Here is a 25,321-nt window from a genome sequence, read left to right on the forward strand (position 1 = left end):
GCCTTGTGGTTAAGCAAGAGGAGGTAAGAGTGATGGCAATTGTCAGGAAACAAGTGCCATGGCAGCCCTCACTTCAGAAGATGGTGTGTATGGAGGAGGTTGAATTTTGATCAGGACAAAGGGGACTCAGGATGAAGGATGGGGCTGGCTGACCAAAAATAGCCAGCTGACCAAAATACCAGATTCCTGAGGTGAGCAAGCTGTTGGTGAACCACCTTGTCCTTGCCAGAGACCTGGTTCTTGCTACTGAGAGAGGGTAGGAAGGGGATAGTGTGGTTGCTGCCATGAGTTTGCCTTTCTATTCCTTTTCCTCCATTCAGCACTCACTTCTGTCCTTTATTTCCTCTCCATTTTCCATGATACATGCATAGAAACAAGTGAAACCTTGGCCCCTTGTCTTTAAAACTGGCACAGATAATTTAGTCATTTCTCTTTCACAAACTGTTGTGCTTTTTGTAATGCTGGCAAGGACCTTACCTTTGAAAGATGGCCCGTCAGTGCCAGACAGCTCAGCATCACATCCTGATTTTTCATTCACATACAGTCTAGACCCAAGCTTGCCTAATTTGGGATGTGTGATGAAATCTCAGGGGTGAAACATCAGCGGAAATAAGGTGTGGTGGGACTGTACTGTCTCCAGAGACTTGTGAATTGCCATTTATGAAGAGACAATTGACTCACTGAGAGAGGATGGCTTCTGCAGCAGATCAGAGCTGTACAAGCTCCTTCCTGAGTGGCTTTGACTGAATGGCTGTCCAAAGGCAAATTTTGCTTGGAATGATGTGCAAAGGTCTGACTTTCAAGTTTCCATTGGCTATATATTTCAAGGAGATTCTGGATTTTCAAACATTTCTTAGTCTCTAACTGCATTCTAGTTTTAGTGTTAATAACTACATCTTCAAATGAAAAACTGCTTTTGGTATAAATAATACACTTGATTGATGCTTGTTTGTTGTCTTCATTCCTCACCACCTACCCATACCAATCCCTCACACATTTGTAACAGTAAGCAACAAGTTTCCCACCCTGGTCAATACCAATGGCCTGGGAATGAGTTCACCACCAGTAAACATAGGCCTGGTTCCCTAGGAGCCAAATGGGGCATATGGGGCTGTACCACTTGACTGTTGTACTTGATATTGGCCTCAAATTTATATCTTCATGACTGTCATATTTTACAGTAAGTTTTGTAACATTTGTGTGTGCTACAAATAATTTGCAGGCTATTTCACAGTCCTCTGCTTGAAATAAGAGTCCTGCCTTTAAAGGCATACAGGCTTGGAAATAACTGATTCCACAAACGTAGTGTTAAAGCAATAATTTATATAAAACCTTTCATTTTACCTGGCACATGCTGGTTTATATTCATTGCAGAATTGACTCTTTGAGCCCTCTGAGTGTGATTCTCCTCTGGAAGGAGACCCAAAAATACAGACTTCATAAAAGAGACTCCTTGCATACAAAACACTTAATAATTGCATCACCCTCTGTGGCAGAGGGCAGCAACCCTCTCTTTCTTGCCACATTACATCTAGGGAAGGACAATTATAATTACAGTTATAAAGCTTTCTTTCCTTTAAAAAGTGCCACATAGAGCTTCGAGTACATCCCATCTGAAAGAAAATCACACAGGAACCATCACAGTCTTCTTTTTTTTTTTTTTTTTTTTTTTTTTTTTTTTATGAGTCAGAAGTGAGAATCTGAAATAGGCCTTCTCAGTTGTGAGTCTTTGGCTCCAGGAAGTCTTCAATAGAAATGAGAGAGCATCATACCCGATAGCTTTCCAGACTCTAATAGGAGGGTAGGTGAGAAGCTATGGGGTACTTGTTTAAATTCACAGGGTTTTGGAATCATTCAGAGATTTGGTAGACGAAATACAAAAACCGCTGGACAACAGCTGTGAGTAGCACTGCGATTCATGGCTCAGTACTGCACAGTGCTAAGCACCCTCTTTAAGGCCAAGGATTCTTCAATGTCTTTACCAGCACTTGAGGGCCTTCTGATCCTTCCAAGCTTCAAACGTCTTGTCATTTCTTCTGTTATTGGCAGTCCCTCTAAAATTCCACCTCACAAAGCTTCCCTGCCTTACATGTTAACCAGAAAGGATTATTCCAGAAGAATGCACCAAGGCACAGTATAGTCAATGGGAAGCAGTCCACTGCTTGACGACTCACAGACGCTCTTTGTGTGTGTCTTGGAAAGGGCAGAGTTCCTTTCACAGTTAAATAGTTTAGCGCTTGCAATGCCTCAGTTAAGCAAAGAATATGACTTGGAAGTGTTTTCAGAAGAGCTGGATGGCTCTGAAGAAGATACTGTGTATTTTCCTGCAAAACAAAGTTCAGCAATTAGACAGAAGGACAGACAGTGTGAGATACTTCGGCACTGCAGAGTAAGGACAGTTAGACCTTTCCTGATGACCTGATGCTGGCTTCTGTTTCTGGATGACGGCAATGCTGGTGACCACAGAAGTCAGTGTTCTTGGTGACACATCCACGGTATGTCAGCCTGAACTGAGCATCGTGCCACACAGCAGTAAAATTGCTACTGCTCACACACGTGGAGGGACTTAGTAGTCCTCCTTGAGCATCGGGGTACATCTAGGACATATGTTCCCAAAATGAATCCCAGCTCCATCCCTCCTCCCTTTTTGTCCAAAAGGCTTTAAAGTAAGACCCAGGTGCCCCAGCTGCAGAGAGCCCTGAAGGAGAGCATGGAAGAGAGGTCATGGCACAGTGCTAATAATACTGGAGATGTAGGTGGTGGCAGGCAGCTGTAGACATATGCCGTTTTTGTGGTGGGAGGCTTCTGTATCTGGTTAGTGTGAGGATGTAAATTGACTGCACTGTAACAGAGCTGGAGATTAACTTCTTGTTCCTGTACCTGACTATTACCAGACCCTTAAAAAACAGCTGCTTGCTTACATTAACTTCCTTTAAAACCCACTTTGACCAAATGCCACCATCTCCTCTGAGCAATGACTGGATGCAAAGGTCACCCATTCAGGAACAAAATTATGTGTATTTTCAGCAATGCTTCTTGCAAAATAAAATCATAACTGAAATGGTGACATCCACAGAATGACTTCCAGGGAACATTTGAATTGATAAAATTCCAAGCTCCAGGGTGGTGAGGATTGTGTGAATACTTAACTGAGGAGCACTGCATCGTGACATCATTAAGCTCAAAATACAGCCCAGTTAGCGGCTTTTAGACTTGGCGAAACATCTAATTCGTATTTTCGTGTTAGACAGTTACGCTGCTAGCATTATGCTACAATCATGAACAATTATGCTAGTGATGCCAATGACTTGTGTAATTAAAGTTCCTTTGCACTAGAAGATGAAATACCATCTATGGATGGATGGACGGACTGATAGATATTGGGACAGACAGACCCTGGGAATAGGAACTCAGACAAAACCTTGCTAGTAGTTCAGCAGGAGAGAGCTATTGTCACATACCTGTTTTGCCACATAAGTTGTTGAAGGTTCTTGAAAGTGGGTAGCCCATAGAGAACATCGGTGACACAAAGATCAGGGAGGTTGACTGTGAGAAAGAAATTGATTTTTTTGTTAAAAGCCTAGAACACTCTTTGTAGCTGTAATGAGGGAAGAAAAAGGCCACAATTAAAAGCTGTTCAGTAGTACAGGCAGGGGGCAGGTTAGATGTCTGTTTGGCATTGAGTTCACCCATTTTCATGTTTATGATGGTGGTGAAGGAGATTTATAGGAACTTTAAAAAAATAAACAACACAAAAAATAACAGGCTGTCTTTAACATTTGGCCAGGGAACATGGCTTAAGCTCCAGAGTCTGTCCATGTCAAATGGTACAGCGTTCCGGTCCCTTACCCTAGGGAGCATATACCTTAAGGTAGCCAGTAAAGCTAAAATTTATATACATGTACTTGGGGATGGCCATTGAAAGCTGCTGAGATAATCAAAGGCAAATTTAACTCTGCACACTAGAGGGCGTTGGAATACAACTCTGTACAGTCCAGTTGGGAAGGAAGGAAGGGAGATTTTGCTGCTGAAAGACATTTCTTTTTCAGATCTTGCATAGTTGGAGAATTTAATGGGGTTCCTGGAAGAGGTTTGTTAAAACAAAACAAAAGAAAAACAAACAAACAAACAACAACAACAAAAAGAAAACATCTTTCTCTGTTCAGTCTGACAGTTTATGGTGGGGGAAATTAGGCAATTTTGTGCATTGTCACCTACATAATAAAATGGTAGAGAAAGAAGGTAAATTAATCACATCTAAAACATTTGATCAAAGGCTTTGATCATGCTTTATTTATTCCTTTTCAGCAGAACTGCCAAGGGAATAGGTCAGCTCCCACTGCCTGGGGCAGCTTCTACAGTGTCAGCTTGAGTTGGAAGTGTCTGCCCTGAGAGATTTTGTTTCAAATGAATTCATGAACTGAGGTTTAACAACTTAAGGCTTAACAACTTGTTCTTTCTACTTTATTCTGTTGGATATGTCCATTAGGGAATGAAGAAATTGCCATCCCTAATGGTAGTTGTACAAGTTATTCCTTCTTTCCTATCAGCTTCCTGGGAAAAAGGAATTGTTTTCCCACAATTGGAATAGCACTACATCCAGCAGATGTCATTTTCAAGGCAGAGACAAGGAATAACACTTTAAAAATGCATTAGGAGATGTTGCTAGGTATGAATTCCCTGAGATAATCCTGCAGAAAATACTGGAAAACTTGGAGTACTAGTTTAAAAAAAAAAAAAGTGGATTATTCTGGGGATCCTATATGAAAAAATATTGGGCAGAAACTGCATCTTTCATGTCTTATCTTGACATGACAAGACGCCTTGATGTGCCAGATGTCATGGCAATATGATATTCTCAATTTATGTACGTTCACCCATAAGGAGAGCAACCGATTCCACGATTTCCCCTAGCTGCCTACAGAATAAGTCATCCGTGCTGTTGTCCTAGGTGGGCGGTCAATAGTAGACACCCACAAAGACATCTGATTTGCCCCTTAATCCTCACCCATAGGTTCTTCACTCCATCATCACTAAAAGCAAGAACTGTACAATCTAATTTCTCCCTTACATGCAATGCAGCAGCACCTCGCCTGCCTTGCTGAACCCTCTTGAAGAGCTGATAGCCCTCCATCCCAGCACTCCAGTCGTAGGACTCATTCCACCAAGTCTCACTAATACTGATGATATTATAACTCTGGGAAAGGACCAAAGCTCCCAGTTCTTCCTGTTTGTTCCTCATACTGTGTGTGTTGATATAAAAGCATTTCAGATGTATCTGCTCCCATTTGCCTTGCCACCCTCAGATGGCAATATACCATCCCTTGGCTTAATCTGAGTGTTTCTAATCCTATCCCCTTCCCCACTGATCCTAGTTTATGGCTCTTTCAATCTGTTTTGCCAGGTTGTGAGACAAGAAATGTTTTCCCCATCAAGATAGTTGGATCCCATCAGGCTGCAGCAGACCTCTTGTCTTGAAGACTCCTCCATGGTTATAAAACTCAAAACTCTGTCAGAGGCACCAGTCTTGGAGCCACTGAAGACCTGGACTCACCTATCACTTTCTACATCTCTCCCCATTACTGGAAGGATTGAGGAAAACACAATTTGTGATCCTGTATCCTTTAGCTATCTTCCCATCTTTTGATAGACCTCAGACTTCTTGATGTGACTTCATTGATATCCACATGACTGAGCAGGAGAGGGTAATAATCTGAAGGCTGCTTACTCAGCAGCCATTTTCCATTTGTGTGCAAGCATTTATTTTTAAAGGTAGGGGTGAAACTGGTCTCCCCCTTTAATATAAATGCCTATCCTGAGCAGAGGCATTTCCAGTCCCTCCATTTGAGCTCTGCTTCTATGCAGGGAGGAATATGAGAGACAGTGGGGCCAGAGAAAGTATCTGCAGAGACGAGAGCAGCCTTACAGGAACTTCCTTAAGGATCCAGCCCCTATTTGTAAAACTATTTCTCTTTTTAGTCAGTTAATATTTTGGATTCAATGCAGAAATTTGCCGGGTTTGGGACCCAAGTCTCTCCTCTTCTAGGAGAGTGTCCAGGCCACTTGGATACAGAATCCTGTTCATTTCTGTGCAATCTTTAGCTCATTGAAATCTGATTGTTTATTGCACTTTGACATGAATTTGACAAAAGATTGTTTCTTCCTCTCATTTTCTGTTCTCAGCATAAAGTGTGGGTTTACCTATCACCTCTCTTAAAAGTTCAGGTGGCAACATCTACATCCATTCCTACTTACAGCTGAAGGGCGCTTGCCTCAAGAAGTTCCTTTTGTGTTTATCTTAGGTTGTGAATAAATAGTGATGCCACTGAATCTTCCTGTTTTATAACTTAAAGTTTTAGTACATTTTGTGGTTTATTTATTATGGAATTCAGTATGTTTTTATATGCTGCTCTAGATCAAATTTGCACCAAGCTCCTTCTGATTTTTGATCAATTATTACAGGTGAAATAATGAACTTTGAAAAAAAAGGGTTATATTCATATTTGTGTTGTTAATTTCTTCTCTCTCTCTGACCAATTCTAGTAAATTCAGAATATAAAGTGCATTAGACTTAAAAGACACTTGGAGAATGTTAGCCTATTCAACAGTAATGTTGAAATATGCTCTTAGGTCAAACATCTAACCTTTGTTTGCTGTGAACTCCATCTGGACAGAGAATTCCTCTTCAGTAGGGCTTCTGTTATCTATTTGTTCAAGAAAGAAAAATCCATTACTAAATACAGCAATTGTGTTCAAATTACAACAATATCTATCACACAATATAAAAAATAGTTTGAATTCTTACCTTCTTGTCCCAGAGAGTCCCAAACACCAAAATGAATAATCCCTGGGAGACAGAAAATTATATGTTTAACACCAACCTTTCAATTGCAGTATCACAGACATTGTTCATATTGACTATTTAAACTCTGAACTCTGACTAAAAATTCTCAGTCATGGATTTTAGTCAGTTCCTCTCTTTCATATTAGCACTACTCAGCTGGTTCTGTTGACTTACAGGCAGTTTATACTCCCTCGTCACTTGAACCTGCAAGAGCATGATGTGATGCTCCCAGTTGCACTGTAAATGACAACAGACATGCTGAAGCTTGCCCACTTGAAAATAAGAGGGCTATTTTCCTAATCTTCAGGATAGAAGTTTTCCCCAAAGCTACTGCCAAAATTAGAAGTTATGTCTATGCAAGATTTATTCATAAGGCACATCTTAAGGCAACTTAGAATAAGAGATTCTTCTGAATTCCTGCAATGGGTTTCCCAAAGAGCCCTTTGGGATTAAGGACATATAATGCAAACCTGAGCTTTCACAAACTGTTTTTATTTCTCATAACACAGCACTGCAAGAATGTCACTACATGTTAAATGGTCATTGACGAAACAAAACCATGCATATGTGTAACTCACCTGCAAAGTATTGAGCAGAGCGAAGAGGATGTGGAAAGCTTTGTTTGTGTTGTCCATGATGGTGGCAACACCAAATCCCCAGGTGAGGCCTAACAGTGGTGTCAAGATGGCCAGACTTTTGCCGATTTGAAACAACGTCTTTCTCTCCTGCTTGTTGGTCTTGTCCCCAATGTTTGGTCTTAGTATTTTTATTATAACAACTCCAGTTATAAACAAATTCATGACCACAATAGCCAGGGCAGGTATGATGAAGGCTAAGAGAGCTTTGCTGTCTTTCCAGTTGAGCCAGCAGACATCCTTTCTGATGTAATTCTTCTGTGGCAGTGTGACAGCAATGGTAATAACTGCAAAGACAAAGGGGCACCCATATCCCAGACAGAATGCCAATACTTTCTGGATGGTCTTACTTGTGTTATGGAAGATGAAGACCAATCTGTAGAAAAGAATGAGGCCAAGGCTGAGCATCCAGAATAAGCCACACAGGTAGAATAGATGGATGAAGAAGGTGGCCGCAATACAAATCTCTCTATTTTTCTGTAACTTTTGCTCACTGATGACAGCAGTGACAATGAACCAAATGTCAGCAACTAGGAGTGACGTAGATATGTTGAGTATGCAGATGTGACGCATGTAGGAGGTTGTGTTGTTTGTTACATTTTTCCAAACTAAGGATTCAATTATAATGCAGACCACTAAACTCACGATTGAAATGGCCAGGCCACTGTAGGTAATATACGCTGAAGCAGCATTGGAAGATGGGTTTTCAAGTGACATCAAAATAGAGAATGGTGTCAAGTGATCGCAGGAGCAAGTAACGTTACCTTCTTTATCTGTTGATATGCAACTATAATTATCCCACTTTCCTCTGTTTCCATTGAAGCCGAAGTTCCAAAAGACACACTGGGGTGACTTTAGAGACATGTTTGCTTTTTGAAAGGTCATATTAATATAGAAGTTCTGGGGTCTCTCGCTGCTCAGAGTTGTTATTACCACTAAGCTATTCACATATTCGTTATCATTCCTAGGCAAAATCTGTCCAATTGCTGAGCAGGCCACACTGACAATGGTTGAGTTTGGGGGTAGAGTCACAGATTTCTCAATTAGCACATTAGCACTGAGGTTTCCTACTTTGTTGAAGTCCTTATTATAGTCTGTGCTCCTGTTTTCTGTGACAACCATACCTTGTAGCTCAAGAGTTTTGGTGCTGACATTAGGAAAGGTATTATTAACTGGCTGGAGATTCTCAGAAAATCTTTCTACTGAATGCAGTAAAAGAGAACTGCTGGATGCATTCTCATTATTCAACTCTGTCCAAAATTCCATTTTGGAATCATTAACTGTATTGTCCACTGTAGAGAAGAAGGCCTGTAAAAACAGAAGGAAAATGTTGTAACTGAAATCCCATACAAATTGTTAGTTCAGATGATTTCTGCATCATTCTAGAATTGCCTTTTGAAAAGGCCAAACCTTTTCTTCTTTTGCTCAGTCCATATGAAACCTACATGTACAGTTATTACTCCTCTGCATATCCTGCTTTCAAGTCAAGACTTCCAAAGTAGATTTTACTTGTCTTGGCTTTTCTTTACGTATCAATGTATTTTCTTTTCCAGCCTTTTTGCCTGGCCTCAACCTTTGTCCTATTTTTGATTCGTCTCTCTGTCTCACTTATTGTTCTGCAGTTAGAAAACATCAAGTCCCTTTGTACATTTCTGCTCTCAGAAGAGCAGTGCTGTTCCTCTATACCTGACAACCAAGGCTTCCAAGCAGTCCTACAATGTTTTGCCATTCATTTGCTGTAACATCCAACTGATATTCCTTGCTTCATCATGGCACCTGTAATTTACTCTCCCCATCCTTATTTCAACCCTTTATTTTTTTCTGTTCCTGCTTCTGCTCCATCATTCCTTGGACTTTCCTCTAACTTTGAATAGTAGAGACATTTAAGCATCCCTCGAACATTTCTAGTTGCTAAACACAAAGTACTCTCTTTCATCCATGAGCTCCTAGTCTTCATCACTGTGACTCTTCATAAACTCATCTGTATCTTTGCTGCCATTTCATCTTTGAGGTCATTTCACCTCCTCCATTTCCCTCCTGTTCCTGAAACTAACTATGAAAGTTCTTCAGGGAGAATATCACCTTCTTTGACAAAAGAGACTGAAGGGCTTGTTAAGTATTGGTAAGCCTTAAAATAAAACCTTACCTCGATAATGGGCTTGCTTGCATCTGCTGGGATATCAGAGATATTATACAGGATGTTAACAATTGCAGCTAGGTCTGCAGGAGAATTGACATTTTGCTGGAGTTCTGTCACATTCTGGAGTTGCCAAAGAAAGATGGGTAGCTCTGTTTTTGCCACAGGACTGTTGACCAAAGACTGGAACAGAAGATAACAGTGCATCACATGTATGCAATTTGCCTGGAGCTTGATCCTCCTTCATAATGGCTACACCTGTACTAATAAGATAAACAGAACCAGAGTCATTCTGGTCATAGTGTTAAACTCTGCTAGGGTATCCTAAATGCCTAGTGAGCATGATCTCTTGTCTGTACTAACTCACAGACTGCTCCTAGAAATTTCTGGGAGAAAATAGTTGGCCTGGACCCAAGCTCCATGAGGGAATAATCCAGCAGGTTAAGAAAATATGTTATTATTGAGTCACTGTACCTCTGCTTTAATTTATTAAAAAGAAAGATAAAAGTTCTTATCTAACCTCACTGAGAGAAGGGTGACTCTGGATGGTCTGTAGAAGCAAAGAGCACTATGATAGGACACCTAGCTTGAAAACCAGGACCCAGCACCTATCTGAGAAGTGTGGTGGCTGAGAGGCTGTGGCCTAGTGGGAAGTGTCCCTGCCCATGTCTGGGGGCTGGAATTAGATGATCTTTAAGGTCCCTTCCAACCCAAACTGTTCTGCGATACTGCGATACTGTGATGTAGTAAACTGGGACTGGGCTGGGGATGGGGTAGCAGCCCACAATTGCCCATACAGCCTTAGTGTGCTCTGTGGCAATTTTGGGGCTTGTGCCCACCAGTGTCCACCATGGCCGTGCCTGAACATGGGTCAGGAAACATCCAAGGACAGGGCAGGACGCTGTGGATAAGACCACCTGTGTCTGAGGATTGTGTTCATGTGTGTGGCTGTTGGCCATGCAGTGCCACATGCCTGCTGGGCCAGAGAAGGGGGCCTGGCCTGTGTAGGATTAGACAATCATTCTTTATACCTTCGAAAAGATAGTTTTAATTAAATACTTGTATTTTGACAACTTCCGGCATTTTAGATGATGTTAAGTAATAACAAAAAATATCCGTTCTCTAGAGCTAGCCCCTCTCCCCAGCCTCATAAAAACTCATTCACATTACCTCTGCTCTAATCAGCAGGCTGTTTATTTGTTCAGACACGCAGTTATTCCTTTCCAGTATCCATGATTTATTGTAGCACTTGTAAATTTCATTGCCTCGGATAAAAGTATTACTTAACAAACGGCATGGCTTTATTAATCTGTCCTCTTCCGCTCCATAAAAATTTTCTGTGCAGGAAATGTTGCTTACTGTATCAAGAAAAAGACATTGAGAAGCATGGAGATGAATAATTTACCTCTCATCAGACCTGTGACCTACTGAAGTTCCAAATTGTTTATATTAGTTAGGATTTCAGCTTGCTCTCTTCATTAATTATGACCTTTCATTGGGTATTATGTCTTGGAAAGTTGTTTTTTTGTTTTTTTGTTTGTTTTTTTTTTTTAGTTAGTTAGTTTGTTTGTTTGTTTGTTTTTCCCCCCAACAACTTCCAAGACTTTACTGTCCTCGTAATAAGAGTAGTACAGAAAATTAATTTATATCTTCAAATATTCTTCCAAGGCCTAAGCAGAATCTTTCTGAGAGTTAGGAAACTTTTATAGGGACCTTGTACACCGGTTCCTCATTTATAGGTGCTTGCTGATTCTGTCTGGGACTAATGACAAGATGCTTCAAACTCAAAAGCTTTTACAACTCAAATAAAAACAGGAGGCAAAACCTGATGAAAAGAACACCAGATTTTAAATTCTCAAACCAGGGTTTTGGATTCATGAAATGAAAAATAAAATTAGATAAAGCCCCTTGTTTTTGAGTACTGAATCCAATCACCAGACCAATGCCTAAAGTTTTAGGATTTGTCCATAATAGCGTTGGACTTGGGACTATATTGACCACTTTCTAAATTCTCTGTACATCTGTGACCATCTCTAGCCTGAGGGTGAGTTTATTCTGCTAAGGGACTCAGTTCTGCTGTAGCACTAACAATGAATTCATTAAAACTTTGATAGTGTGGCCTTAGCACATTTTTGATGAATGTGTCTGCTAATTGGCTTTGACTGGGCACAGTAGCTGCCAATGAAAGCAAATAGAGCATCTACATGTTTATTGCCTAAGAGTGAAATCTGGCCAGATAGGCTGATCCACGCTAGGCACCACTACGGTGGAAGAAATGGAATTTCTGTAGTAGGGGGTTTCTAACATTTCTTTCTTACCAATTAATGATTAAGGAGCCGAAATAGCCAAACTCTGGACAGACCAAAACATCAAAACTGGATTTAACCATGTTGAATTCTAATCATGTAGTACTTCCCGCAGAGCTGACTTGGAAGCTTGGTGTGCCCTGGTCTCTGTAATACCTCAAGGAGGCTGTCATTCTTGTCATTCTTGCTATCCCCCAAGCTGACCTCCTAAGTTAAATGACTTCTTCCTGAGGCACTGCGATCTTTTACCCTTGCTAAATTGCTGGTGCCAGCTGGGAGCTGCATGACTGCACTGCAGCACAGGAGATGAAGCTTGGTGGTGCAGGCTACATCAGAGGGAGTTAAGGACAGAAGATGGCTGAACATGCTGGGACCACTGTCAAATACAGTGAAGACAAAACAATTCAGATTTTTTTTTTGTGTGTCTAAAATACCAGCAAAATTTTTATTTTCTTCTGCATTCCAAAATTTCCTGTCAAAAAGGAGAAAAAAAATTCTTGGCTAACAAAATCTGTTCCTGTTAGGAGTCACCAGTGATAAAACTCATGGCATCTGGTTTAACAAGGATACCGGGCTTTCCTTTTAGCAGCTTTAAACAATGACTTTTTTCTTACCAGGTGTCAGCTTCAGTTGTATGTTTTGACTCTTGACCTCCTGTTTCATTCTGTTAACAAACCTGTAATACACCTCGAAATTTTGCTGTTTTCCACATTCTGTTTCGTTATAATTGTATGAGTAGCACAAGAAATTTCCGTAGTTCTTTCTTTCTGCATGGAAAGTTTAAAATAAGTTAACACAGATTTTAGGCCAATCAGCTAGTGATTCTGCAAGCTTATCTTATTCTTACCAGGTTGAAATTCTTTTCCTTGAACCACAAATGTAACATTATAATCTTCCATGGTGTTAGCACTTATGCAGCAGTTGAAGTGTTGTGACTTTTTGCATTGTATAGATGTTTTAATGGGGTCTAGCCAGATGTTCGTTGTCAGAGGTAAGGGAATAACATTGACAGTCACATTGGCAGAAGTGTTCGAAGACTTATTGGAGAAAGTACAGATGTAGGTGCCTGAAAGCAGTAACACAAAAAACATTTTTGGGTCAACAGAAGTGCTCCTCAGCTATTACATGATCCTGAGCCCTGTTAATGAACACTCACAGTGTTTGCAGCATTATGTCTTGCTGTCCTCCAGCAGCTTTAATTTTAACTCTTTTACATTTATACATATATAAATACACACACACACACATATATACAGTTAATTACCCATGGTCAAGCATCTCAGTGATTTGCTGGGCTAGAGATGCTGTAAATGGTCTGGTGCAGAGATTTCATTGCCTTTGTAGCTGGTACAGACCATGTTCACTCACCATTCCAGTCCTGAGTGGAAACATTCACTGAGAGCACAGATGTGGCTATGGATTTGTTGGTTGTGATGCACGAAGCACATTCTACTGTTTGTATTTTATCTCCAGACTGGATTTCCCAAATAATGCTGTCATAATTTTTCACATCACCTTTGCACGTTAGGTTGAATTCCTTTCCCTCAGAAACTGATATGTTTACACTTGGAGATATTCTTACATAGTCTGAAACAACACAAGATAAATGTTGTATTACTGAGGGTCTCTTGTTACAATCATTTGTTTGCAAATGGCATGTGCCACACAGGCCACTGATGGTCTCTTACGTGCTACCTGACTCTTACCTGTTCGTGAGTATGTCACTGTGATGTTTTGACTTGCCCTGGCACCATGTTCAGTCTGGAACTCGCACGTATATGTCATCACTGTAGCCAACTCAGGTAGGCATAGTGATTCAGTGATGTTGAACTCATATTCAGTGCAGTTTTTTGTGTCATTGGAGGCTCCTAGAGACAAATAAATGTTCTTTGAAGGGCTGTGGATGTCCAAGGCTCTCAAAATCACAAGCAGTCACACTAGCTAAGGAAAACCTTGTAGGTTTGTATGTAACCTTTCACAGTGTGGAACTTTTAACTCATCAGTGCTAAAGTCCACTCAAATCCTTTACTCTGGCAACACTCACTGTGGTCTCCAAAGGCCTGAAGCCATGCTCTCAGCACTGTGCTGGGCACTTACACCAAGAGTTATCTAACCAAGAGCCACAACATTGCTTGTAAACCTCAGGATAAGCCAAAATTAAGGCTATTCTGGTTCAGCCTGGCCTCATTATCTGCGATACTTAGTAAAGATGGTAAGTAAATCAGGAAGAAGGTTACTCTGGGAAAGCCTAACCATGGGGAATCAAAGGCAAAACGGTTCCTTACAGCAGGTGAGGATTTCACCACTGTCTTTGAAAGCACAGCTGATGGAGAATGCAAAAGTAAGCTTTTTGGAAAAAGTCAGTGTGATGTTGGTCTAGGCAGCTGTTTCCAACTAGGATGTCACAGTTTTGAGCATCAATGTCTGCGCACTGCATGGAGACACCCAGAATCCCACAGTTTGTTACCTGGCCCCCACTTTGGAGCATACCCTGTATTCATGTTGGACTTGGCCTTTGGGGTATCTGCTGCCAGCAGGGGGAGTTCTCTGAAGAACAAACAAACCTAGCCGGTGAAAGACAATCTTTTGTTAATCTTACCTGTAGTAGTGTTTATTCCATTTAACTTCCAGCCACTCTTAATTGATGTGGAGTATATGTTTAAACAACAGAACAGCAAGTTACTTGTTGCTTGAAAGTCAGGACTGTTGCAGCTAATTTTCATGTCGTTTGAGTATGAAGTGATGCTTAGTGAAGATACTGTTATGTCTTGTATGCTTTTGTACGTCAGCCTGTAATAGTCACTTATATTTGAGAAAACGCACGTATAGGAACCTGCAAATCATCAACAATATTTTAGCATTGAGAACACATTTTGCAGTTGTTTCCGCTACTTTTGGAGTTACGAACTGAAAGCTACTTTGCATCTAGTTTTCACATGTCTCAGCTCTGCAGTGGCTCTTTTCTTTGCTGATCAAAATGTGCCCTGAGGTCATCTACAGTCTCTCTGTAAGAGGTTCTCTGCAGTCTCCTAGTGCCAAATGTATTCAGAGTATGCAGCTTTAGTACTGATGGCACTTGAGAAGAGGACAAGGCTCATGGACTGAGTTGGTGCATGGTGATCTGAGTATTGCCTGGAGTCCAGCTATCAGCAATACATCATGGTAAGAATACAGATTGACTGCAGAATGTTCCTACACAGAATCGGCGAGATTTTGGTGTCCAAGGTGGACTCTACAGCATCTGGTAACCTGAGTGTGGGCACCTATGCTTCTCAGAAGGTATTGCCAAATAGAGCTTTTTATTGGCCATTTTGGACCAGACTAGGCTAGAATGGAATAGTTCTTGTGGCAGGGGCCTACAAAGACCATCGAGTCCAACTGCCTGACCTCCCTCACAGTAAAGAAATTTTTCCTAATGCCCAGCCAGGGAGCAGAGGCCAGCACCACCCTCTTCAGGAGGCTGCAGAGAGCACTGAGGTCGCCTCTCAGCCTCCTCTGCTCCACACTGGACACACCACGTGTCCTCAGCCTTTCATCACAGGACATGCCTTCCAGCCCTTTTACCAGCTTCACTGTCCTCCTCTGGATGCATTCAAGGACCTTAACATACTTTTTATATTGTGGAGCCCAGAACTGCATGCAGTAGTCAAGGTGAGGCCGCACCAATGCTAAATATAGTGGGAGAATCACCTCTTTCTTAGGCACTTGCCCCTTGGATGCAACCAGGTTTCCTTTTGAAATGGGCAGTCACAGCCCCAAATTTCCTCTGTGTTTTAGGTACATAGGTACCCCTTCCATTGGGATAGGCTACTGAGTAGGCCACTTTTAAAGGAATGAAGATGCCAAGGTTCAGGACATCCTTAGTCCAAGGCCATTTGGAGCCCACAGCTCCTATCTCTCATATGTATACCCAAAGACGTGGCCAAAGGCTACCCTTTCTGAAGTTGAAAGTAGAATTTATGACCCAAAAAGATGAACTCAGTGGGAGCTTGAGTCAAATCTCTGATAATACATGAAAATTTCCCCAGTAACTCTCCCCAGTAAAATGCCGCTGACTTAACCTTTTTTTTTTTTTTTTTCAAAAAACTCTAAACATGAACACAAGAAAAACTGTAACTCCAAGCTCTTATGTTAGCTTATGTTTGCAAAGAGGACAAGGACCTTCAAGGAAAAAAATTCAGCCACAACCTCAGTTACCACATACAAAGGAGGAGAAGGCTTCACATCTGTATAACCACTCCTGTGATATGACAGTGAAGCCTGACACTGGGAATATCCATGCCTATACAGTCACCTCAGCCTTTTTACACCTTACTGGCACTGCCAGTCAGTAGGTAGGTAGTTACGGAAAACCAAACCAAAACCCAAAATAGGAAAATTATGAGGGACAGTATATTTTTCAGTTTCACTCTAGGGAAATGCATTCACTGCATTCTTCTGAGTTTTGTAGAATTAGCCACACTAGAGATTTGCATTTGCTGTCTTAATGATAGAAAATCATACCAGAATCCTTCGTTGTAACATTGGTAATTGTAAGATTTGATTTTAATTCTCCAGTTGTAAATTCTGTCTTCAGCAGATGCTGGGAGCTGTTTGAGATGTTCTGATTGGAGTGATACCAGATCACGTCCCCAGACTTTGCATTTATCTCGCACATCAGTGTTACTGTGTCCCCTTCAAAAATCTCCTCAGGACTCACAGTGATGTTTCTCTCATCTGGGAAGACAGAGAGCAATGTTCTGCATTATTGTCATGTCAGCATCTATATGGTGTCTTTCATCTTGTGGGAATCCTAGGTGCTTTGCAACCATTACACGCTCAGTGTCAGTTGCAGGGCATCATCTCTCATACAAGATATGACATTTTCCCACAACATATTCTTCTAATGTCTTTGTCAGCCAAATACCCCAGAAGGTTTTATGCAGACAGCCAGAAGTGTTATCACCACTTCTTCTTTCTGTGTAGAAAAACTGGGAGGAGAAGCAACCAGGTTAAAGTAGCCCTCTGAGTAGTCCCTGTACTGTGTGCAAGGCCATCTCATGGAAGTCCTAAGCTTTGGTGGCACAGGAGGAAAAGAAACAGACAGAGAAATATATAGTTTTTGAAGGTCTGGTACTGAAAAATCAACAATATAAGGTGGCTACACGGTTCAGACTAGCAAAGCTAAAAAAAAAAAAAAAGGTTGAAAGGAAATACTGAGAGAGCTTTAAACTTACTAGTTATTTCTGTTGTGAAGGAGCTGGGTATTAGATGGTAAGATTGATTTAGGAATTTTGGTACACGTGAGTTGGAATAGTGTATCTCACTGAAGGTTACTGCTCTTCCTTTTACGTTGTAGTCCACAGAAATACCTCCAGGCCTGAACAAAGCAGAATGAGAACGGCATCATAAATTATCAGCTTGCATACTAGTATATTTCCATGTTGTGGGACCCATCTTGTATGGCTTAGAAGGTGTGAAACCCATGAAGACTCCTGTCATGACTCGTGATTTGCTCTGGCATACAGGAAGGTTGTTTGACATCTCTTCCCAAAGCAAAAACACATTTATGTGACATCTCCTTGGTCTGCTGTTCTAATTTCAATTGGAAAATCTAAAAGGCATTTAAATTTGTGTGGTAGTAGTATTAAGAGATACTTAAGTAGTATCTCTTTTATTCAGATCCAATCCAGAATCAACTTACTAATTCATTTTCCTGATGGTTTGGGAGATGCCAATAGGTTTATTTGAACATTTTCCCCCTTTTGGGTGGAATTCAAAAAGGATTTGACCCAGCTTGAGAATTACTATGTTTCTTGGACTTTTGCACGATACTGAATTTTACCCACAGTCCTATTTTCATGCTAAAGGTTGTTTTTTTCCTGTGCAGCTATTACAGTACCATTTAATATGTGCATACTGCACATGGGTTCTAATCGAAGTGAATGTAGCTTTTGCTGACCTGTATCTCCTCATGGAGATCAGACAGAAAGCTTTTTTATATTCCAGGAAAAAATTAAATTGCTTACTTACCTGAAACCAATTATTGTTACTGATAGAAAGCCTGATAAGCATGTGTAGCTCTGAAGAAACTGTAAAGAAAAACATATTATATGGCATGAGCCTTCAGTATATCAGTTTTAAATAGTCATGCTTATCATATCAGTCATGCTTAAAATAAGGAGCTCTCCTTTCAACATTGGTATGAGGAATAGCGTACAGCATATCTGACAGAATGGGCCTGGTGCTCTTATTACTGTCACTGGGATAAATTTTTGTTGATGGTTTCATTTTGTATGCACTTGTGTGGATTTAAGCAGGGACTGACAATGTGATTTATTTATTTTTTTCACACTTTTGATGCAAATGGTTTATAAATACTTCTCTGTCTTCCTGCATATTAAACGAGAGGGAATTTTGTCATTGCTTTTCAGTGGAGGTGAGCTTTGGCCCCCGTTGTAGCTACCAGTCCAGCTTACTTCACAGCTCTGCACTGAGGCAGTGATAGCAACAATTAAGATGCTGGGGCTTAGGGTAAATACTGTATTTCTTAGAGGACTTTGTACCCTCATGGATATAAAACTAAAGTCATTACCGCATTTTCAAAGTCATCTTTGTATTTTTTGTATAATACTGAAGAAGAATTCCTGAGATCATCAGAAAACGCTTGGTCAAGTGTGACTGACATATGAATATCAACAGGCTCTCCCGTATGATGTGGGTCTGTAAGGAAAAGCATGAGAATAAATATAGAAAATAATCAAAAGCAACAATTACAAAGTATTTTCTTAGCTTTGTCTTTTAACTGAACACTAAGCTTAAATCTTACTACTTGCCAAGATTTGTCTGTATGATAGGAAATTTAAGATTATCTTAACTTTCTATATCTCATTTAGATGTTCGGAATCTGCTGAATATCTAGAGCCCCTCTCCAGTTAATGTAAAGCTGTAGATTCAATTAGTCTGTAGACTATCAACAGGAGGTGATATATTCAGGTGATAGTTTTCCTACAGTGATTGAATCACTACATTGCTCCAGTTATAGAGGGAGTTTAGATGAATGATTTTGACTAGATACTCAACTTATACATAGCAAAGATTACACTTTGACGAGTCTCCTCCTTTGCTTCACTGAAATTAATGGAAAAAATCCTTGATGACTGTGGAAAGGTGATATTCAGAGTGAAGACCCAGGAACATGAAGAAGTGAAAATAAAAATGCTTATAAAACTACTGCAACTTTCTAAGCTGGATCTGCTTAAGGACATGCCCATACCATGCAGTGAAGGAGGATATATGAAACATGTTGGTCACATTTGTGAGTTCCTCTATTGAAAATCTGAGGAGATGAAGCTGTCTTTGCTCAGTGGAAACTGAAGTTCCCCAAGAAGCATGTGAAGGATTGCAGGAGCTGGAGCTCCAGCATGGCACTAAGCATCTGCAAATATTCCATCCATCAGGATGGACCCACATCACAAAGTGAGATCCAGAGCATCTCTACAGACTTTTCACATGCATAAGCCGTGCATTAGCCAGATGAGGTGCTGATTTATCAAACCGTTAACACTATACCAGCTTCTAAGCACCACATGGGTTGTACAATGCTGAGGTTCAGCACTATTTCTCCTTACCTCCAATATAAGGCTCAGGATCACAGTGAAACCTATAGAAGGGCATATCCTTGATATAGCCACAGGACTGATTGGATGGTAGGCTGAGTTGAGAGCAGGCTTTTGATTCATTGTACACTCCAGCTTCACAATAACAACAGCTCACGTTCTCATCACTGGGTGGACAAACTAGTATCAGACAGACAGAGAAATACCATAAGAGTGGTAAATGTATTGACATGTAATGGCATAAGGCATTGCACGATATATATTTACCCTTCTGTATCTTTATGCTAGTGGTCTCAAATAAATGTTGCCTTTCTTGAGAGTTCAGTTGAATGATGTAAGGATGATGATCTGAGGCCTTGCAAATCTTACTATAACAATCTAAGCTGAATAACCAGAAATGGGAACCAGACTGGTACAACAATGAGTCTGATAAATTATTTTTAAGTAATTGAATAGAAGTGTGAGACCTGATCCAAAAAATTGAGCTGACATATTGTCCAAGGTCCTACGGTAGTCTTAAGACTGGATATTTCTATATTACCTGGACTTAAAGCAAATTTATAGACATTTAAACCTAATTTAAATAATTTAAAGCATCCTTCAAATCTATGTAATGGCTGTTCATAGGCCTGGTGGCTAGTGAGATGCTGTGTCATTCTGACTGTGCCCTGACAGATGCTGCATAAGAGAGGGCGACATTATTGCCAAAGCAAAGCAAGTTATTAACAAAGCGATTTTCACACATTGCATGCGACCCTCAAGGCCTTTGAAAGATCAGTTTCTCTGTTGCTTTGAGAATGCTTCCTTTCACTGCTTCTTGTGCCAGTGAAAAGATAAAAAACCTCCTCCTCTGCTGTTGTAAATGCTTGGTGTGTTCGTATATTCTCTGCTGTGTTAGTCACTTGGACATGATGTTTTACAGCCACAACTCGGGTAATAAAATCTGTCTGATATTTTGCCCTGTAAGAGTACGTTTAGTGAGTTATATCTGTAAAAGACTGAGGCTCACACAGCCTGCCTCTGTCAGGGTCAGAGGAGCCTCTTACAGTGATTTACACTCCGAATGCAAGTCAGAGGGAAGTAAACAGTCTGATAACCTTTGTTGCAGCTTCCTGAAACTTGAAAGTAAATCAGACTGCTTGTTATACAAACTGGAGCAAAATTCTTTGGCTCAGGCTTCCTTTGGCTCTGTCCTTTCCTTAGGAAAAGAAAAGCATTCAGGGCTACTCCTAATGACAACATTATGTAAAGAGGAGTGGTGGGGTGCAGATAACAAAACATGATGTTGTGTGCTAGAGTTTTGGGCTCGCTGGGTGTTTCAGTAGGCAGCAGAGTCAATTTTGCTGATTTCTAAGTGTGATGGATATTAAAACTGGGAGAGACCACATACTGGCAAACAAGCATGTCAGCCAGAATAGAAAAATAAACAACCAACCCACCTGCTGTAACATTGATGCTTGAAATGTTCATTTCTACACCTGAAATATTTGTTGAATTTTGAAGATTCTGGCATTTGTAGTACTGTGTGACTAGCGAGAACAAATCTGGATTCCTAAGAGTTATTTCAATCTCAATGGTATGCTCCGGAGGCAGAAGGTAGAAAAGCAGCACTGAAAGAGAAATAGCATGACACTGCAAAGCTGTGTGTGAGGGCAAATCATAAATCAGTGGCTTCTAGTTTGGCATTTGGGCTCTTTGTTGCAATAGCAGCATAGCATGGCATTCTGTTTGGGGAAACTTCCTACTCGGCAGATATCCTGCATGAGTTTTATCTCCTACTTGTCTGACAAAAGTCAGATTTCTTTGGTCTCACAGCAATAGGAAGCCAATATAAATGGTATAATGGTATACAGAGAAAAGCTGTCTCATCCCTCCTCTCCCTTGAGTCAGCAGGCAGATAGGTTGTCACTGATGAACTGAAGCCACAAAGGACTGTCTTGTGACCTGTCCTGCTAAGAGGCATATTTATGTATTTATTTTGTTTGTTTGTTTGTTTGTTTGTTTTTTCTATGCCATGAATTTCATCTTGCATAGAACCTGGGCTCATGTATTTCAAGTTATGACCAGACAGAATTTTCCACTTTGGTTTGTGTCTTTACTACCTCCCCTTACTGACTGCAGTTCAGCACCTTGAAAAGTGCTGTGATTTCACCCTTGCATGGTGATTTCACCCTTGGCTTACCAGAAACATGCTACATTACCACACCAATATGCACATACCATTTGGCTTCTGCCTTTGCGGCTCTGAGTGGGTGCTTTCTTCTTCTACCCCCTAGGAAAAAAAAAAAAATAATAATATAATAATATATTATATATAATATATTATATATATTATATATAATAATACATTATATATTATTATAATATAATATATATTATTATTATTATTATATTATTATATAATATTATATATTATTAATATATTATATATATATAGCGCTGAAGTGAAGCTTTAGCATTTAGAAATGTCCCTGATCCAGCTCAGGTGTCAGGTCAAACAGCCATGGGTAGCACACGGTTGAACAGGGAGGTGGTGACACAATTTCAGTATGACTGGGTTCACGCAGGGTGCGGCCAAGTGAGATGCAGACCTTCTTATTTTTTTAATCATGACTTGAAAATACTTGGCACTGCTGTTATCAAGAAAAGCTAAAGAACAAGCCAAGATGTACACAGGAGATTTGCAGCTTCCCCAGTTTCTTAAGCCCTAATAAAATCTTTATTTACAGAAAAGGTGAATAGCTTGGCAACTCTTGAGTCATCCTTTCACATCAAGGAACCATCTGGTGTGTGATTAGAGCAGGGCTTCATATCGCGGCTTTGCTGACAGCGAAGATCCCAAGGTGTGCTGGCAATTTCATGATGCTAGGGGCACTGCCTTTCACCACACTCAGACTTTACAGAAAGCTCACTGTGATCCGTGTCTTCCTCCATGTTTGGGCTCAGTGGCTTTCTTTTTTAATTACTCTCCCAAACAACTGCAGGGCTGCTAGGCACCCTGTTGTTAGATACTTCACATGTTTCACACCGGTAAATAATGACTCATTTGCAGGGTATAGCACGGATCAATGATGCCAAAGAAAAAAAAAAAAAAGGTGTTGCTCTTCTCATAAAAATGCCCAAGTGCTCTGAGATGGAAACATTTAGAAGAAAAAAAGCAAACAAGATACTTGGTCACTATTAATCTGCCGTAGGGCAGACAAGGTTTCTGCAACAAGCTTTGTCTTGTTTTACCAAGGCAGGGAAATAGTAACAATATAAACAGCTCCCACCTTTCTCTTCACCTCTCTTTGCCTTTTCTCAACTTGCTCAAAAAAACAGTTTGAATTCTGATCAGTCCATCTGAGCTAAGGTCCTATGATGTCAGAGGCCAAACACTAAAGTTAGAATCTGTTTTGGCTTGATAGGATTTAGAATGTAGAAGACAAAGCATTTTCTGGTGTAACAACAATTATCGTTGATCAAGAGCTGGTTGACTTTTAGACTAGTTTTCTTTAACAGACTATATTAACTCCCATGTGGTCAATCCCTTTGTTTTCTGTTCCTCTTTTGCCTGCTATATTAGGGACTCTGTGCAGAAACTGTTACCACACGTGTACACAGGACAAAGCACAAAACAGATTTCCATATTTCAGGTAATTGATGGGGCAAAAGAGGTATGTGAGGAAGTTTATGGAAAACCTGGGAAACCAAAGTGAGTCTGAGAAGTGCAACATCTAAACACAAGTCATGACACCTACCTGTAAGGACCTCTGTGCCTGAACTAGTTGTGTCAACGTGATGCTTCCAGGCTACCTACAACCCTATCCAGGAGCAGCGCTCACATTGCTGATACCTAGGATTAGCCCAGGGAGCAGAAATCTAAATCCCTTGTGCAAGAGAGAGACCAGAAGTGTTGTTCAGCTCATCCTGGGGCAGCTTTAAGACTGAAAGAAAGAAGAGCTCAGTTCCTGGATTTTCCATCCATTTTATGCACTGGAGATGTTCTCTGGGTTCATTTTCCCCACCTGACCTTATAACGACTTCCTTTAAGGTTTTGTGGCTGTGAAGGAGAACGATGGCAGCTACAGGAAGAAACCAAATGAAAACCGATGGGTCTGGGGTAGGATACTCACTACATATTGGGTGATTGGGTAAAAGTTTGAGGTCTGTGTTGTATGGCAATATGCTGTGACCAGTAGAAACAGGCAGTGGAGAGCTGCAGTAAGCAGGGATGGCATTTTGTTGTCAACTTTGCTGTACAGCCTGGGAGGAAAACAAAGCAAAAGAATCAGGAGATTTTCAGCCGACTCACACAGGAGTAAGTACCAGCATGCTCTACAAAAAATTGTATTTTGGGGCATTTTCAGCACACTGCCTGCTTACTCCATCTAAGACAGAGCACAGAATAAGATCTGTAATCATTTTGCTGCCACTTTCACTAGACTATTGCTCTCATATATCTGTTTGTTTGTTTGTTTGATGTCACCTATACTTACTCAAAACATAGAGAGAAAGAAATGGCTTGGAAAAAGCAGAGTCTTAACCAAATTTCTCACAGGGACAAGTGAGGTGCTAGAAATACATCTGCCCTAAGACAACCTGATTTTGGCTCTTCAAATATTCCTCTCAGTGGTACCTGGCAAACTCGCAGCCAGAACATGAGGGAATAGCCAGGAATGTTGCTGTACATGAGTTACATTTTATGTAACTAGAGGGAATAGGGAAAGGGAGCTGAAGAATATTTTTAAAATTGTGTTTTGCTATGAATATACCCCTTCTGACTCTCCCTGACAAAGCACTTTTCTAGCTCTAGGATTAACAGCCAGTGGGGAGCTGTGGGAATAGGCAGAACCCAAGCAGGCTGAAAATCATTGCAAAAAAGGAAAGCATCGAGGAAAGTCTCTTAAGAGTACTGAATGACATGCTAGTGGGTAATGTTAACTTGATTAATAACATTACCTTGATTAATATCACGAGCTTTTGTAAAATTATGTGTTTTGGTTTTGTTTGTTTTGTTTTGTTTTTGTATTGAAAAAACTGTTCATACAAACCAGCTAGGGTCTCAGTACTTAAAAGGTGGTGAAAGCAGAAAAATCAACACCTCCCGAGCTGATTATAAACATTGGCAGTGGCTGCCTGCTGCTGCCACAGCACATATCAGAGCTGGTAATCCCAAATAGAAGGGTGCTTCACTGTGATTTTCCTTATCAGAAAACCCTACTGCGTTATAACATACGGTTATAATATGGACATGATGCGCAGCCTCACCTTGTGAATGGAGAGAAGACAGCAACGATCCCAGCAATATGCTTGACGTCACTGACCAGGGTTTCCTGCAGGCATTTGCTAGAGTTTCTCACCGAAGATGGTTCTTAGAGAGATTCATCTCTAGTGAGACTTCCCCTGGATACAGACCTGGTTAAAAGAGAGGAGACAAAAGTAGGAAGAAAGGATTTGCTTTCCCAATAGAGAGAGCACCAGAGCTCCACAGGAAGGTGTGTGTAAGCCTGTGTCTTACCCTCTGTTCTCAAGTGAAATGGAAAAGGCAGCAATTAACAATACAACACTGTGGACAGCTTTAAGTGATGAGACAAACATAATCAAAGTCTGCCCATGAAGATCTGCATGGGGACCTCACGTTGCAGAGTGACTACGTCATATAAAGGGAAGGTGAAATTCAGCACTAGTAAGTATAAGGTAGAAAGAAATGATCCTGATATTATGTATTCTGTGACAGATTCTGAATTTACTATTACCACTAAAGAATGAGATCTGAGGGAACATCAGAACACCATGCTAGACATTTGAGCTGACCCAGA

General features: G+C 40.6%; 1 protein-coding gene across 2 annotated transcripts; it reads right to left on the reverse strand.

Moving 5' to 3' along the window:
• Positions 1-1,646: 1,646 nt before the first annotated feature.
• ADGRF5 (adhesion G protein-coupled receptor F5) lies at positions 1,647-24,909 on the reverse strand. 2 transcript variants are annotated; one of them, XM_068678825.1, is made up of 21 exons: positions 24,771-24,909; positions 23,636-23,765; positions 21,741-21,792; positions 20,960-21,130; positions 19,533-19,700; positions 18,497-18,624; positions 17,935-17,993; positions 17,139-17,281; positions 16,426-16,638; positions 14,522-14,755; positions 13,629-13,790; positions 13,291-13,509; positions 12,770-12,988; positions 12,537-12,689; positions 10,787-10,974; positions 9,626-9,799; positions 7,423-8,787; positions 6,806-6,847; positions 6,645-6,704; positions 3,462-3,546; positions 1,647-2,324 (listed from the first exon to the last, which is right to left on the reverse strand). In XM_068678825.1, exons 2-21 carry the CDS (start codon positions 23,738-23,740, stop codon positions 2,248-2,250), a joined length of 4,017 nt encoding a protein of 1,338 aa, XP_068534926.1. In that variant the 5' UTR covers positions 23,741-23,765; positions 24,771-24,909; the 3' UTR covers positions 1,647-2,247. The 2 variants fall into 2 exon arrangements, with proteins under 2 accessions (XP_068534926.1, XP_068534927.1); XM_068678826.1 differs by lacking the exon at positions 20,960-21,130.
• Between the last annotated feature and the right edge of the window lie 412 nt (positions 24,910-25,321).

This window comes from Anas acuta, chromosome 3, assembly GCF_963932015.1.
Source record: "Anas acuta chromosome 3, bAnaAcu1.1, whole genome shotgun sequence".
Lineage (NCBI taxonomy): Eukaryota > Metazoa > Chordata > Aves > Anseriformes > Anatidae > Anas > Anas acuta.